At 47.8% G+C, this 15652-nt stretch overlaps 1 protein-coding gene across 1 annotated transcript; it reads left to right on the top strand.

Moving 5' to 3' along the window:
• The first annotated feature begins 1436 nt into the window (after positions 1–1436).
• On the top strand, positions 1437–7319 carry Odaph (odontogenesis associated phosphoprotein). The gene is given in 3 exon segments (XM_087185959.1): positions 1437–1592; positions 1595–1736; positions 6771–7319. Coding segments are annotated over 3 exon segments (672 nt in total). The 5' UTR covers positions 1437–1474; the 3' UTR covers positions 7183–7319.
• The last annotated feature ends 8333 nt before the right edge of the window (positions 7320–15652 follow it).

The following is a 15652-nucleotide window of genomic DNA, read 5'->3' as shown; positions in this document are numbered from 1 at the left end:
CTATTTTTTTCTTTCTGAAACACCATTTCATTATGTAGTCCAAGCTGGCCTTGAACTCACTATGTAGCCCAGGCTGGCCTCAAACTCACAATGATCCTCCTGCTTCAGCTTCCTGAGTGCTGGGTTCCCAGGTGTGTATCACCACACCTGGCTCACTTTTGTTCTTTCTGTGCTATTGAGCAAGATCCAAATGGAGCTCATTTGACTGACTGAAGGATTAGGAAGTACAGTGGACCCTTGACTTACGAACTCAATTCATTTGCAAGGGCTGGTCTTAACTCAAGTTGGTCAGGTTCCTCCTCTACACAGCCTGGAAAGTCTCCTATATACAGACAGATCTCAGTGTCCTTGGAGAGACATAGGCCTTGGATTTCTCAGTTAACCCCACAAAGGAAAGGATGTTGTAATGTTTCTTCCAGAACTCCAGATTTAAGGATTAAATCTCTATCTGAGACCACCTGGAAGCACAAGCAACCAGTATGTGGCTGCTATTCAGGTTGTTACTCAAGACTTTGTTTGTAAGTTAAAACTAAAATTTCAGTAGTAACCAAGTTGTTCATATGTCAGGCCCATCATAACGCAAGGGTCCACTGTACAAAGAGGAGAAATTCTGACTTAGGCTGTTGGTGTTATAACTTAATGATTACAAATGCCCCTTCCTGGCCAGGTGTGGCTGCAGCTCCATGCTAGTCATCTCCTCCATTTATATCCCAAGAGGTGCATGCAAGAGTTGGTCTTGGTTGTCCCCAAAGGCCCCCGTGGTAAAGGCTTGGTCACCAGCCTTCGGCATTTGGGCAGCGTTGTAGCCTTGAGAGATGAGGCCAGGGAAGGACCAATGTCACTGACCGGACACAGCAGTCCTCTCTTCCAGTCTTAGCCCCTGTGAGGTGTGTACTTTGCTTTCATGCCATAAGAGTGCCCTCACCATGGTCCCATCCACAGATCCCGGCACCCCTGGCCTGGAGCCTCCAAACTCTGAGCTGAACACCCTCCTCCTCAGCCTACTCTTTTGACGGCCCGCACCCCTGACTCAGTGAGTCCAGCAGGTCGCCAGGGCTACCCACCAGGGAGAAGCGGAGTCCAGGCTGGATTCTTCCTGACCTGGGTCCCATCCCTGAGCCCCTCAGGTCCACAGCCACTGGCCCTGAAGCAGGCTCAGATGTGGGTGTCCTTCCTGGGTTGCAGATGATGGTTACACCCCCAGTTCTCATATTGCTTAAACGGTGACCCCAAGGGCCACTGGGAAGGCAGTCTTCTGACTGCTTCCCTGGCCTCCAGGACCTAGCTGGGAGGACAAGCACCATGACTGACCAGCAGCTTTGGGTCCCCCTAGTCACTTGCTGCAGGGAGGGTGGTGGCCTTGAGTCCCTGCACCGGAGAAGACCTGGCTTGGAGACACCAGAGACTTTGAGGGGGTGGGGCGGGAGGACCGGAAAGGACAAGGAGGGCGTGGCTGGCTGCCCAGTCTGGCAGGATGAGTGAGGTTTGCCGTCATCTGGAGAAGCTTGGGCTGATGAACACTGTCTGGAATCTCCCGCCACCTCTCATCCTCACCGCAGCCCAGCGGCTGAGGCCCACCTGCAGATGCAAACCACTGTGCCAGGCTAGGTGACTCACCCACACCCCTTTAAAGCCACACCACCTCGGGGCGGGGGCCACCAGAGCAGCCATGGCACGCAGGCTCTGCTGCTCTCGCTGGGCACTGCTCTACTGGCTGGCGGCATCCGTGGCACAAGGTAAGGGCTTTGTTTTCATTCGAGTGTGGGTCTGCTAATTAACAAGGTGCAGGCAAGACAAGCTGCCTCCGTGATTACATATTCCCATCCCAGGAAACCTATCCACTCGCCTCGAGCAGCCTCTGGGTTCTGTGGTCTGAGGACCGGAGTCCTGATCTCAGACACACAAGCTCTCTGACATTGTCAGAGTACTTACTGCTTTGGGGTTGTCAGGACCAAGTGAGCAACCGTGGGAAGCTCTCCCCACTGGGAATGCCTGACAAATCCTGGATATTACAGTTTCAAGGCTGACACCCGCCACCTTGAAGTCCACCTTCTTCTGTCACCCACAGCATGCGACAGCTGTTTGCTCACTGCTCTTGAGCTCTAATTAATCACAGCAGCGAGCTAGTGCTTGGTGCTGCCCAGGAAGCACGGGTTTCCCTCTTTAGGAGGACAGAAGACTAATTTCTCCACTGTTTCTGTTCTCTCTCCCTTCCCCACCACCAAATCTCTCTGTGGCGTGAGCCTTGGAATTGGTTTTTGAAGCCTTGAGGAAAGGAAAGAAAAGGATAAAGAAGGATGGGGAAAGGGGAACGAAAGGCAAGGAGATCCTGGGAGCTTCAGCCTAGTATTTCTCACTGTTCACCTTGGTTCCCAAACTGGATGCTATCGGAGTAGAGACTTGCGGGGCAGCCCTGGGGGTTTCTCAGCCCTGACTCCCTCCCCTCTCCCACAGAGCTGAGGACAGGCTGGACAGGGAATGTCAGAGCTGGCTGTGGGGCACCCAGAGCCCCCCACCAATGCTGGCCAACAGGGGACAAGGGGCACAGGTTACAGCCAACACCTGCCCAAGACAGCCCCAGTTGTCACCTGCTAACAGGTGACATCTAGGCGCAGGACCTTAAACAACTAGCTACTGCCTCCTCCTCTCTGTGTCATGGGAGCAAAGCATTCTTACAGAGCCAGCACCACTCGCTGGGAGGCTTGGAAAATCCATAGCTAAACAAGTCCTGCTCATGTGAGAGACTCGAGAGATTTCTGTTGTTTATATGTAAAACCCCAACTGGAACGTGCTGTCTGGTTTCTAAGTGTGGCAGTTCTTCAGCCACAGCTCGCCCTGCCCCTGGCCCTGGTTCCTGTCGCTAGCCATGCGTCTTCGTGTCCTGGGCCCATATCTCCTCTCTGTGTCCAGGTCCCCAGATAGGGCACGAATGGCCTCAGACTTTTCCACTCTTGCTCCCTCCTCTTGCTCTGACCTCTATGTATTGCAGTTCTGCTTTAAGTGGCAACATCTGAACTGCTTTCACAGTGTTACTAGAGATACATTATTTTGTATTTTGTGTTTGTTTGTTTGTTTATTTTGAGACAGGGTCTCACTCTATAATTGAGGCTGCCCTTGAACTCACTATGCAGCCCAGGATGGCCTCGAACTCATGGAGATCCTCCTGTCTCAGCCTCCAGAGGTACATTATTCTGTAAGGCTTGAGTTTCTAACAAACTCAACCATGTCAAGTTTAGTTACACGTGTTAGTAATGTCTAAGTTTAAATTTGTAGTATGTATATATTGATTTATTCCAACTTTAATTGAATAAAGCATTTGCCTATTTGGACTACAAAAAAAAAGACACATTACATTTTTTTTGGACCAAGTATCAAACTCAAGACCTTACACTTGCAAGGCAGGCATGGTGCCACTGAACTAAATGCCCAGGCCTGGACACATTATTTCTAATTGGCACTCTTTCCTTCTGATGTCTTTGAGCTCACACATAAATGTGTGCCTCCCCTGGGCAGCAGGATGCCATTCTCTCCTATGGTCCCCGTGTCGCAGCCTCTTCCCACTCCCCAGGCATCTCTGCATCTGATGCAGCTCCTGATAGGGGAACCTGCTCCTGATGGAGAAGACTTAACTGCAGTGTAGTGTGAGAAGAGGCTGTGGACACCCTCTGAGACTAAATTCTTGATCTCCAAAGCAGAGCTCTGACCACGTCACTGGTCATGCTGGGAGTGCACAAGGGAATTGAGTCACAGTCATTGCAGAGGTGGTCACGGGGCTGAGATTTCTCTCCGGTCCAACTCTGAAAGCACATGAAAATTTTTCTAAGACTCTGTGTGTCAGGTACTTGACTTAAAAATGAAGAACAAGCTTGCCCCCAAAAAGAACACAGCTTACTTCTCTAAAAATCACTATAGTTCACTACAAACCAGCTATTGTCTGCTCAAATAACCACAGAGTACAGGTAATTATAAAAAAGATCTTCTCATCATTACACTTTTTTAAAAAGTGCTAGTTGTTTATATGCTATGACTTTCAGGTCTAGACTGTTAATAAACCCATTCAAAATTGATACCCAAATTCCAAGCTATATTTTGGTTTTGTTGTATTATATTCTAATTTTATTTATGTATTTTTATTTTTGGTCCCAGGGATTGAACTCAGGACCTTTCACTTCCAAGGCAGGCACAGCACCATTGAGCTAAATGCTCGGCCCTCTAATTTTAAATATAAGTTGTTACTGTAATAGTTCTGAGACTAAAATACTTTTTGAGTACTACAACAATACACAAAGAGGAACAGTCAATGTTTACCTGACTTTCACTGAGTTCATCAAATATGTACTGAGCACTGCTGTAAGCCAGGAATGATTCCCAGCTCTGAGGATGCTGGAAGTGACCAACAGCATCAACTGCCCCTGATCTCCATGGAGGCCCTATTCTTATGACCTCCGGACCCTCCAGTCTCATCTCTAATGCATGATTGTGCATACGATGTAAACAGAGGGGCCCAAGGATGAGGGCTCATGCTGGCAAAATCTTTCCCTCGTGTTCATGGCTAACAAAAGCCAACTAACCCTTCCTAACTGCACACTCTGCATCAGGCAATGTTCTCAACACTTGACACATCTTATGTCAGATAAATTCACAACAAATGGATGAGATAGGTAGCATTGTTTTCTCCATTGTACAAATAAGGAGCAAGACTCAGAGATTAAGGAAGCTGCCTGTGGTCACAGATATTAAACACTGAGCTCACGGAGCCTGGCTCTGCAGCCTGTGCTGATAAACGGTGCTGCTCAGCCTCTCAAAATGTCTTTGATCTTCAATGTTGACCCACTTTGGTCTCCTTCAGCTTGCAGAACTCTCGTCTCTGACATCCCATGCCTTTAGTGGCTTGCTGATATGGAATATGGAAACCATCCCATTACACTGACAGTGGAAGATGGGGACTTTTGCAATTGTAGATACAGATTTCTCTGAATCAGCTCAATTCTACACTAGCCACTAGGCTAGGGTTGAGGAGACAGCAGTCCACAAGATGGTCCCAAGGGCTGTTCAGTGGGCCAGTAACACACCTGCCCCATGGCAGTCACAGGACTGATGCGTGCTATGGGAGCAACCACAAGAGACCTCCCCAGCCTCCCAGGAGGGAGAGCTCCCCATGAGACTGAACAGGAATCCGGACAGGAGAGCTAGCGGACAGGGCAAAAAATAGTGCCCTAGGCATCTGTACCAACTTCATAGAATCCCAGGGCTAGTGATAACTTTTGCCAATGTTATGGAATGGAGCAGAGTCAGTCAAGTGGGTTAGATAGTTCCATAGTATGGACTTGTCTTTAAAGACAGGAGGAACCAAAGTTCATGGCAAATCACCTCAGTTTTCTCTCTGAAAAGTGCAGCTAAGTAATCTACTTAGATGGAAAGGATTCTTCAAATGAATGCAGGAAAGTGTTGGAGGAGATTTGAAGAGATAGCAAAGATTACGAAGACTGAGAGGAGAGTGGCATGAGGACAAACAAAAGAACTGGTGAACAGGGTTAAGTCAGCTAAAGGTAAAGACTGTACATGGTATCAACTCATGCCGAGGCGTGGTTGTGACAGGTCCCTAAATCCTATGGCACCTACATTTTAGAGCACTTATGCTACCAAGCAGCAACCTGACAGAATCACTGTGTGTTAGGTGTCCTGGAAGAATGTGTTTTCAAGTGGTTCTGCCCATGTTCCTGGGTGTGAAATGGGGTCGGTGTGTACCTCGATCCTGAGCCCTGGGGAGGAAACCTGCCTGGCAGACTAACGTCCAAGTGACCTGGGGTTGGGAGGTGGCCCCAGGATCCAAAAAGTAAGATGACCCCAAGAGGCACAGAGGCATTCGTTTGCTTTTAGCAGCAATTTACTGAATGGCAAAGAGAGGCCTAAGAAAACCCTGTCCGATAGCAAAATGTCAAGATGCACCTTAATAGGGAGGCTGCCTTCTCCTCTAGTGATTGGATTCTGGGTAGAAGTTTTCATGTTGCAAAGGTTCAAATTATCAAAAAGGTCTGCTGCCTGCCTCACAAGCACCAGGTCCTGAGTTTGATTCCTGGTACCTCCCCGCCAAAAAAATTATCAAAAAGGGCCAGGGATTTAGCTCAGTGGTTTTCCTGCCTACTACGCAAGCACAAGGACCTAAGTTTGATCCCCAGTACCAAAAAAAAAAAAAAATTATCAAACAGAATGAGTAATGTGAGACTGAATCATCTTCTATGGTTGAGAGACAGAAAGAGAGCAAGATCCATTTAACAACCACCTGGATCACATATGGAACATTTCTAAAGAGCTCTGTGGTTACTCCTTCCACTAATTAATACCCGGCCTAACTCAGAGCTGAACAATATTTTGCCTGGTTTGCTTTCTCCCGAACTTCCTGTAAGTGGACTCTCAAAGTCAGTGCCCTTTCCTGTCTAACTTCTGCTCAACATAACGCTGTGAGTGCGCTGTTCTTCCTCGTCATCACGGGTACTGTTCCATGCACAGGCAGACAGAGTCTGCTTACCCATTCTGCTGCTCGTCGCCCAGGCTCAGACTGTCATGCCTTGGGCTGGCAGGCTTTCTGCACGTGAACATTTTCATTTCTCTAGGTCCCCTCCCCAGGGCAGAAGCCTGGGTCACAAGGTGTTTCCTGTCACCAGACCTTGGCAGCTCTCCCAAACATGCTTTCTGATGTCTCTGCTTCTCTCTTCCCATTTCCCTCCCTTGCCACCTGAAGGACCTCGCTTGCCTGCTTTCCTCTCCAGGCTGCTTGCTGACTGCATTTTCCTCCCCACAGGAGCGGAAGGGTTGGCCACCCCTCCTGGACGTGCACAGCACAATGCCAACCCTACGGACTGTCAGATCTTCACCCTCACCCCGCCACCCGCCACAAGAAGCCCGGTGACCCGGCCCCAGCCCATCACGAGGACACCCAGACACCCCTTGCTCTTCTTCCCACAGTGGCCCAGGGTCCCCCCCAGATTCCCAGGCAGACCTTTCTTCCCTCCAGGTTGCGGCCGCCGCTTCCCATGGCAGCCGTGGTTCTGGCCACACCGCTGCCTGGCCCCGGGGCGATGTTTCCTGGGGACAGAGCTCCTCGGGGGAAGCTCGTCGTCGGAGGAGAGCAGGAAGAAGAGAAGCCTGAGCTTGAGGAGCAGGGGGAGACCTTGCCTCTGAGGAGGCCCAGAAAGATTCCATGTCCTCCTCCCAGCTAGAGTTGCAGGACGAGAACATGAAGCAACTCAATGGCCACGGCTAGAGATCATTCTCCACATCAGCCGCAAAGACAACAGATAATAGGTGATTTCTGTTTGCAAAATAGGGCAGTAACTATGTTATTCTTATCCCACAGAGGACTAATGCAAATAAAATCCTAAAATGGGCTGTTCCAATAATTCCTATCCACACTGAGAGCCTGAAGAATCAGCCCTCTCTTCTACATTACAGAGGAGAGCATTTAAAGAGAGATCGCTGTGATTAATGAAGACATTAATGACACTCCTTTTTATATTCTGTAGGAAACTTACTGAGCAAAGTGAATTTACAAGTTTAAAAGAAATTATAAACATTAAAGCAAAAAAGTGTGAGGAATCTGACTATAGATATATTTTTACTTTTTTGTTTTCATAATTATAAACTGAATAATCTAACAAATAATTATTTTTAACTATAATAACCAAATTAAATGTTAACTTTTTAAGCAAGTGTTGTGACCAGCTTGATAAGTTCCTCTATATTGTGGTCATATAGATGTGAGTTAAAATGAAAACGTCCCCTAAACTTTCAGCACAGATCCACACACCCAAGCTTAACTAAAAAGCTATGCGCGTGTCCTGTGAGCTTTGGGACTCTATGGATAAAGGTCACTCGACTACAGGGGAGGTACGTTCTCAGGGTACAGTGTGAGGAATGGGTCCCACGGGCTGCACTCATGGCTTGGTAGTTCCCTGTGCTCCTCCTGCCCAAGCTCAGGACTTGAACTTGGGCTCTACTTCTGCACCCAAGTGGTCAGTGACTTCCACTTGGTCCTGTCAAGAATGATGTGCAAGGGCCAGGGATTTAGCTCAGTGGTTTTAGCGCCTGCTGCGCAAGCACAAGGATTCCAGTTTGATCCCCAGTACCAAAAAAATAATAATAATAATGATGTGCAAAGGTTGCTGTTACTGCTGCTACAAAGACAATCAATAATCAATCAAAAACACTAAGATACAAATATGGTGCGGGGCACCTGGGAGGAGAGAGGTATGAGATCGTTGTGCTGGGCTTCCTTGCTCCATTAAGTAAGTGATGCAGCAAGGGAAAAAATTCATTTCTTCACTCACTTAACACTATTCATTATTAGAACCAATATTTGCTTTAAATTAATAGGTTTACATAAAAATTTATTTGAAATCATCATCAAAAAACTGTATTTTGAAATAAAGCTTACTTGGTCTTTGATTGCTCAGAACATGCCAAAAATGGGCCATTGTGTTAGTTACCTTTTTTGTTGTTTTGACAAAATCCCTGAGAATAACACCCAAAAGGAGGTGAGACTTTGGCTCACAGTTCCTGAGGTTCAGTCCATGGTCCACTGGTTCCACTGCTGTGGCTTGAGGGGAGCTGGAGCATCATGGTGGAAGGTGTGGATGGGGAGAGCTGCTCACTAGGAAAGAGAGGAAAAGAGCCCTAGAGGAAAGGATCACTCAAGGCTACCACGGCCCCATGACCCACTCCCTTCAGCTGTCCCCATCTCCTGTGTACATCAGCCCCCAACGCCACCATCAGATCATAGCCCATCCACCTGAGGAGGTCAGAGCCTCCTGGCACAATCAGCTCCCCCAAAGCCCATTAGCCAGCATCCAGCCTTTAGCTCATGAGATTTGGGGGACACTTCAAGTCCAAGCCATGGCAGCCATGTTTGCACAAATGTGAGGAAACAGGGTTTGCTTGTGAACCCCTTTTCTCTCTGCCCCTGCTCCTTATCCTGTCATATTTGCCCACATCTATGTCCTAGGGCCTCACAGTGCCCTGGCTGCCCAGAACCAACTGGGTTCAGCTGGGCGTTCTTGCCCCAAACATTAGGATTTTTGCAATTTTTTTGTCTTTTTGGAGACTGGGTTTCACTATGTAGTCCAGGCTGTCCTTGAACTCACAGCAGTCCTCCTGCCTCAGCCTCCCAAGTGCTAGGATTACAGGTGACACCTGGCTTCAAGGACTTTTGCAAATAAATTTTTCGAAATTCTGAACTCCAGCCCCTTAGGAGGCGATGCTGAGTGATGAGTAAACCTCAAGCAGATAGGACCCGTGAATGATCCGCCGCTGAATGAGCTACAAAGCAGGCCTCTCTCCAGGTCACCAGCAAAGTGTGTTCTCCATGACTTTCAGGAAAATCACATCGTGTCTCACACTACAGCAGGCACAGGGTTCCCTACATGATGAGCAACCCACACTGGCAATTAAAAGTATGAACCTCAAGGCCAGGGATCTAGCTCAGTGGTGCCACGACCTGCCTCAAAAGAGCCTGAGTTCAATCCCTGGCACCAAAAAATAATAAAATAAAATAAAAGTATGAATCTCTTTGACTAAGAAGGTACCTTATATCATTCCTTTGGGTCAATAAATTTTGCTTTTAAAATACAGTGATCCCCAGCGGGTTTTCTGAGTAGGGGGATGGTCTTCAGTTATAAATAGCTCAAAGTGAATTCATTTCTCAAACTTGTTCCTTTTAATGTGTAGCTGCTCTGAAGCAATGGAGAGAGCTGGCTGGAAAGTGCGGTTACTAAGCATCTACTGACCTGAGGCAGGACTAAGATATGAAGTCTAAAGCTCTAATCATACTCCACTCATGTACCCTAAGGCCACTCATCAAATAAACCCAACCTGAGGAGCATTTTCAAAATCAAATGCCATGAAAGACAAAAGTTAAAGGAAATGACAGTGGCATGACAAGTAAATGTAATTTGAGAGCCTTGTTCAGGCCCTGGAGCTGGGAAGGGAGAGGAGATGAGTGGAAAGGAGTTATCTGGACAACAACCAAATCTGATCATTCTAAACAGAGCATCCTGCTCTTAGGAAATATGTGCTGAGGCATTTGAGGGTGAAGGAGTACCATTTCTGCAATTAGGTCTCAAATTATTCAGGAAAATGTATAGGACGACAATGACAGACAATGTGGTAAAATGTTTTTACATTTGACATTCCTGAAGAAAGGATCTGAGAGTTCTTTTCTTGTAACTCTTCTATAGTTCGACATGATTTTAAAATGATGGCTTAAAAATCATTACTAAAACCAATACAATAATTAAATCTTAAATGTATCCATGGAGATAAGTTAAAAATAGTCTCATTCCCACACCTCTACTATCAACCTTTTAATGACTCACATTGGTTTTAAGAGTCATGGGGGATCTAGACTGTGTGAGCTGGGACTCAGATGATCACCAATATTTGGAGGACAGTAGCTGTGATGGTTAGGGTACAGTGTCAACTTGCAAGGCTTGGGGGCCACCCGGGGGATTGGTACCTCTGGGTGCATCTCGGTGGGTCATGGAGGCGTGGCCTTGGGGTCTCTATCTGGTCCCTCTGTGGGACCGCATAACTCTGTAATCATAAAAGCTCCCCCAGCCCCAACATAGTGACTGATTGTGAGTTAATGGTTAAAATGTGCTTGTTAGTTCTGGGACACTAGATAAAATCTGTAACAAATACAGAGTTCCTAAGTGATTTACCCAACTCCTTGTTTGTCCAAAACCGATGTTCCCGATGCAGCTATCTATAAGACAATCTGCAAACATCTTTTGACCATCAACATTTTTTTTCTCTTTTCTGTAAGTTCTGCTTGCTAACTTCCCCACAACTCCCTATAAAAACAGCCTCGGACTCTGAGCCAGTTGCCTCTCTAAGCTACTTGGCTTTGGGAGTGCCACCTGGCCAGACTAATAAAGGTCTGTTTTACTTTCCAACTTATCTGGTGTGTTCCTTCCCAGGTGTTCTTCACTGTAGTCAGCTCCTCGGAGCGTTTGGTAAGGCCCTTGGTCTTACATTTTGGAGGCCCCAGCGAGATCCCCAGGTAGGAACCCTGATTCGGCCGAGACTCCATGGCGGGATCCAGCAGGAGGCTCTTGGGCACAGACCTCAGAAAACCTCCGGAGGTAAGCTCTTTGCCGTTTGCAACTGTTTGTTAAGTCAGGAGTGGGGTGGCTGACAGGCCGGTAAGCCTCCCCTGATCCCAAAGTTCCAGATGAGGAACAAGGGGAGATTTAGTTTCACTTCTGTTGTGGCACCCGTTCATCTTGTCATTCGTACGTTAGTGTCCTGTCCGTTGTGTGTTTAATTTTATATTTCTTTCCAAACCATCAAGGGCAGAGATGGGAGGATCCTGGTCCAAAAATACCCTGTTGGATTGTTTTCTCACTAATTTTAAATTGGCCTTTTCCCCCGAACAGGAGGATGAATATGGGGTTAAATTCTCTCCTGGAAAACTTCGCTCCCTGTGTCAATTGGAATGGCCAGCCTTTGGAGTTGGATGGCCAGCTGAGGGCTCTTTTGAGCTGAGCCTCTGTCGGGCTGTGTGGGGAAAAGTCAACAGTCTCTGCAGCCACCCTGACCAGTTTCCTTATATAAATATCTGGGTCCAGGCTTGTGAAGAGCCTCTGGCATGGCTGCAGCATTGTTCCCTGCGAGCAGACACTTGCATTCTGGTTATGGCTCCAAGGGAACCCCAAGGGTCCAAAACCCGGGCTCCCAGGCCAGTGCTCTCACAAGATCCTGATCCCTTAGACCCCTTAATAAGACTTCCACCCTATGTGGAGCCATCCACCTCCTCTGATAAAGCCGGCCCCAGATCTCGAAACCCTTTCTACCCTCCTCTTCTTGAAGAGGAAAAATCTCTGGATTCTGTAACCTCTCCCTCCCACACGTGAACAGGGGCTGCTTATGGTCTCAGTGAAGCTCCCTCTGAGGGGACTGGTTCAGTTCCTCTTTTGCCTCTTCGGGAAACAGAACAGGGTGACTATGTCCATATCCCTTTTTCTACCAGTGACTTATACAATTGGAAACATCAAAATCCCCCTTTTTCAGAAAAAACCCAGGCTTTGATCTCCCTCCTAGAATCTGTTTTTCATACCCATGATCCTACCTGGGATGATTGTCAACAACTCCTCCAAGCCCTTTTTACCTCTGAGGAAAGAGAAAGAATTCAAGGGCAAGCCATAAAATCAGTACTGGGAGGAACAGAGGGCCCACTCGATGAGCAATAACGAGCCCGTATTGAGGCGCAACTTGCATCCATCCATTGCCAGTGGCAAGTTAATTCCTGGGGTGGGAGAGAAGCTCTCCAAAACTACCGTCAGCATCTGCTGGCCGGCTTGAGGGGAGCCTCTCAAAAGCCTACCGATTTGAGCAAGGTAAGTAAGGTCCTCCAAGGACCTGAGGAATCCCCTTCTGCCTTTCTGGAGCATCTGTTGGAAGCATACTGTACGTATACTCCAATTGACCCAGATGCCCCTGCAAACCGACAGGCAATTAATTTGGCTTTTGTCACTCAGTCGGCCCCAGATATTAGGAAGAAATTGCAGCAGATGGAAGGATTTGAGGGAGAAAATAGGGAAAAACTGATGAGTGTAGCTATGAAGGCATTTAATAACAGAGATCCTTTAAAAAAATAAAAGTAAAAAAAATAAACCCAAGGACATTTGAAAATCTAAAAAAAAAAAAAAATAGAGATACTTTAGATGACAAAATGACTAAAAAGATAGGAAAAGCAACTATTGCAGCCTTAGCAGATCGAGGTTTCGTCCAAAAGGAACAAAAAGAGAATAGAAAAGAAGATAAAAGTAAAGTACGGCCCCTGTTAGAAAAGGATCAATGCGCATATTGCAAAGAGAAGGGCCATTTTAAAAGGGATTGTGAAAAGTTGAAAAGAAAGAGAGAGAAAGAGGCTAGGAGAGAAAGAGATGGGGTTCTTCTAGTAGTTGAAGAAGATTGACGAGGCCGAGGCTCATGGCCGCTCAACCCTCATGAGCCTATGCTGACTTTGGGAATAGGGGGAACAGATGTCCAATTCCTTGTGGACACTGGCATGGCCCACTCTGTCCTGAAAATCCCCTTTGGAACCCTTTCTTCCCTAAAGTCCTCCATTACCAGAGCCACAGGAAAGTTGGCCTCTTATCCTTGGACCACTAAATGAACTGTAAATCTGGGAAAAGGCACTGTTACTCATTCCTTCTTAGTCATCCCAGAGTGCCCATACCCATTGTTGGGAAGAGATTTACTACGAAAATTGGGGGGCTGTTATTTCCTTTGAGCCTGAAGGAGGGACTCTCAAACTCAAGCCACCCTCTGCCATTATGGTAACAGTTCCCCTTGAAGATGAATTTAAGCTGCTAAAGGAGGGCTCAGAACCTCCTGAACAAATGTGGAACTACCTTCAGAAAAGGTTTCCCCGAGTATGGGCTGAAACCAATCCACCCGGACTGGCCAAACACCATGCCCCGGTGGTGGTTCAATTGTTGGCCTCTGCCACCCCCACCCGTGTGTGGCAGTACCCTCTTTGGCTGGAGGCCAAGGTAGGGATATCCAAGCACATCCACCGACTCCAGGAAGCTGGCATCCTGATCCCTTGCCCGTCAGCCTGGAATACACCCCTGCTTCCTGTGAGGAAGCCTGGCACCTCAGACTTCAGACTGGTACAGGATTTGTGGGAAGTAAACAGCTGGGTGGAGACCGTTCACCCAACAGTACCAAACCCCTATACTCTGTTGAGTCTCATCCCTCCTGGTCATGTGTGGTACTCAGTATTAGACCTTAAAGATGCATTTTTCAGCCTGCCTCTAGCACCTGTGAGCCAGCCCCTCTTTGCCTTCGAATGGACTGACCCAGACACCGGAACTACCGGACAGCTGACATGGACCCAGCTGCCGTAGGGATTCAAAAACTCCCCCACTCTGTTTGGGGAAGCTCTCAGCAAAGATTTACAAGAGGTAAGAAAAGTGTTTCCCCAGGCGACTATTCTTCTGTATGTCAATGACCTCCTGATGGCAACTTCAACCAATAAAGAATGCATTGCAGCCATCGAGGGCCTCCTGAAAGCCCTCCAGGACCTGGGATATCGGGTGTCTTGGAAGAAAGCTCAGCTCTGCCGGACCAAGGTAACCTACTTGGGCTATATTCTTGAAAAGGGAAAGAGGAGGCTGGCAGAATCGAGAGTATCTGCAATTCTCCAGATTCCAAAGCCAGGCTCAAAGAAACAGGTGTGAGAGTTCCTAGGGGCAGTTGGCTATTGCAGGATTTGGATTCCTGGCTTTGCTGAGATTGCCAAATCCCTGCACGAGGCCACTGCAGGAGGAAATACACCCCTCGAATGGACTGAGGCTTGCCAGCAGGCATTTCAATTGCTTAAGACTGCACTTGCATTGGCACCAGCCCTGGCATTGCCAGACTTAAGCCCTCTACCCTGTATATGGCAGAGAAAAATAGGGTAGCTAAGGGAGTGATTACTCAGCTTTTGGGGCCATGGAAGCGGCCTGTGGCATACCTCTCAAAGAAGCTCAACCCAGTGGCCCGAAGGTGGCCTACTTGTTTGAGGACAGTAGCAGCAGCAGCTGCTTTAACCCAAGAGGCTGACAAATTGACCTTTGGACAGGATTTGACTTTGATCACTCCCCATGCCATTGAGCCCTTGTTAAATAGCTCACCTAGCAAGTGGCTGTCTAATGCCAGACTGTTACAATATCAAGAACTCCTATTAGAGCAACCACGCATTAAGTTTGCCACCACCGCTAGCCTCAATCTGGCTACTCTACTCCCGGAATCTGATGAACAAATGCCCATCCATGATTGCCTCGAGACTCTTGAGAACTTGAGGGGAGGGCGTCCGGACTTGATGGACCAGGCCCTCCCCCGCGCAGAGATAACTTTCTATACTGATGGGTGCAGTTTTGTTCGTGATGGTTTACAGTATGCTGGAGCAGCAGTGGTCAACCAGGACCAACAGGTGGAATGGGACCAGGGGCTACCTCAAGGGACATCAGCTCAGAGAGCTGAGCTGATTGCTTTGACCAAGGCTCTGGAATTGGGAAAAGGAAAAAGGATAAATATATTCACTGATAGCCGTTATGCTTTTGCCACCACCCACGTACATGGGGAGATTTATCAAAATAGAGGGCTGTTGACCTCCGAAGGAAAGGAAATAAAAAATAAGACTGAGATATTGGCATTGTTACAAGCCATCTGGATGCCCCGAGAGGTTGCTATCATCCATTGCCATGGGCACCAGAAGGGGCTTAGCCCCGAGATGATTGGTAATAATGCTGCTGACCAGGCAGCAAAGCAAGCCGCCTAAAAATCAGTGGGGAAGCAAATGGTTCTGCTTCCATGCCGGTAGTCCCAGAAAAACCTGAATACACAGATAAAGAAGTAGTGGAAATGAACGGGAGATGCTGGACTCGAGGAAAACATGGATGGTGGACGACTAAGGATGGAAAGGTGGTGCTCCCAGCCACTGTAGCAGATACATTGCTGCGAGAACTATATGAGTCCACCCACCTCGGCGAGAAAAGGTCCCCCTGTGACCTCATTTTGTCAGCAAGGGATTAGCCCAAAAGGCCCAGGACATGGTGAGACAATGCCCGACCTGCCTCAAGGTAAATGCTAATTGGGTAACCGG

The sequence above is a fragment of the Heterocephalus glaber genome, unplaced genomic scaffold, assembly GCF_053883595.1.
Source record: "Heterocephalus glaber isolate CG9 unplaced genomic scaffold, H.glaber_assembly_v1.0 deba00001504, whole genome shotgun sequence".
Classification (NCBI taxonomy): Eukaryota; Metazoa; Chordata; class Mammalia; order Rodentia; family Bathyergidae; genus Heterocephalus; species Heterocephalus glaber.
The sequence above is the reverse complement of the archived record's forward strand: the minus strand, read 5'-3'. Positions and strand labels throughout refer to the sequence as shown.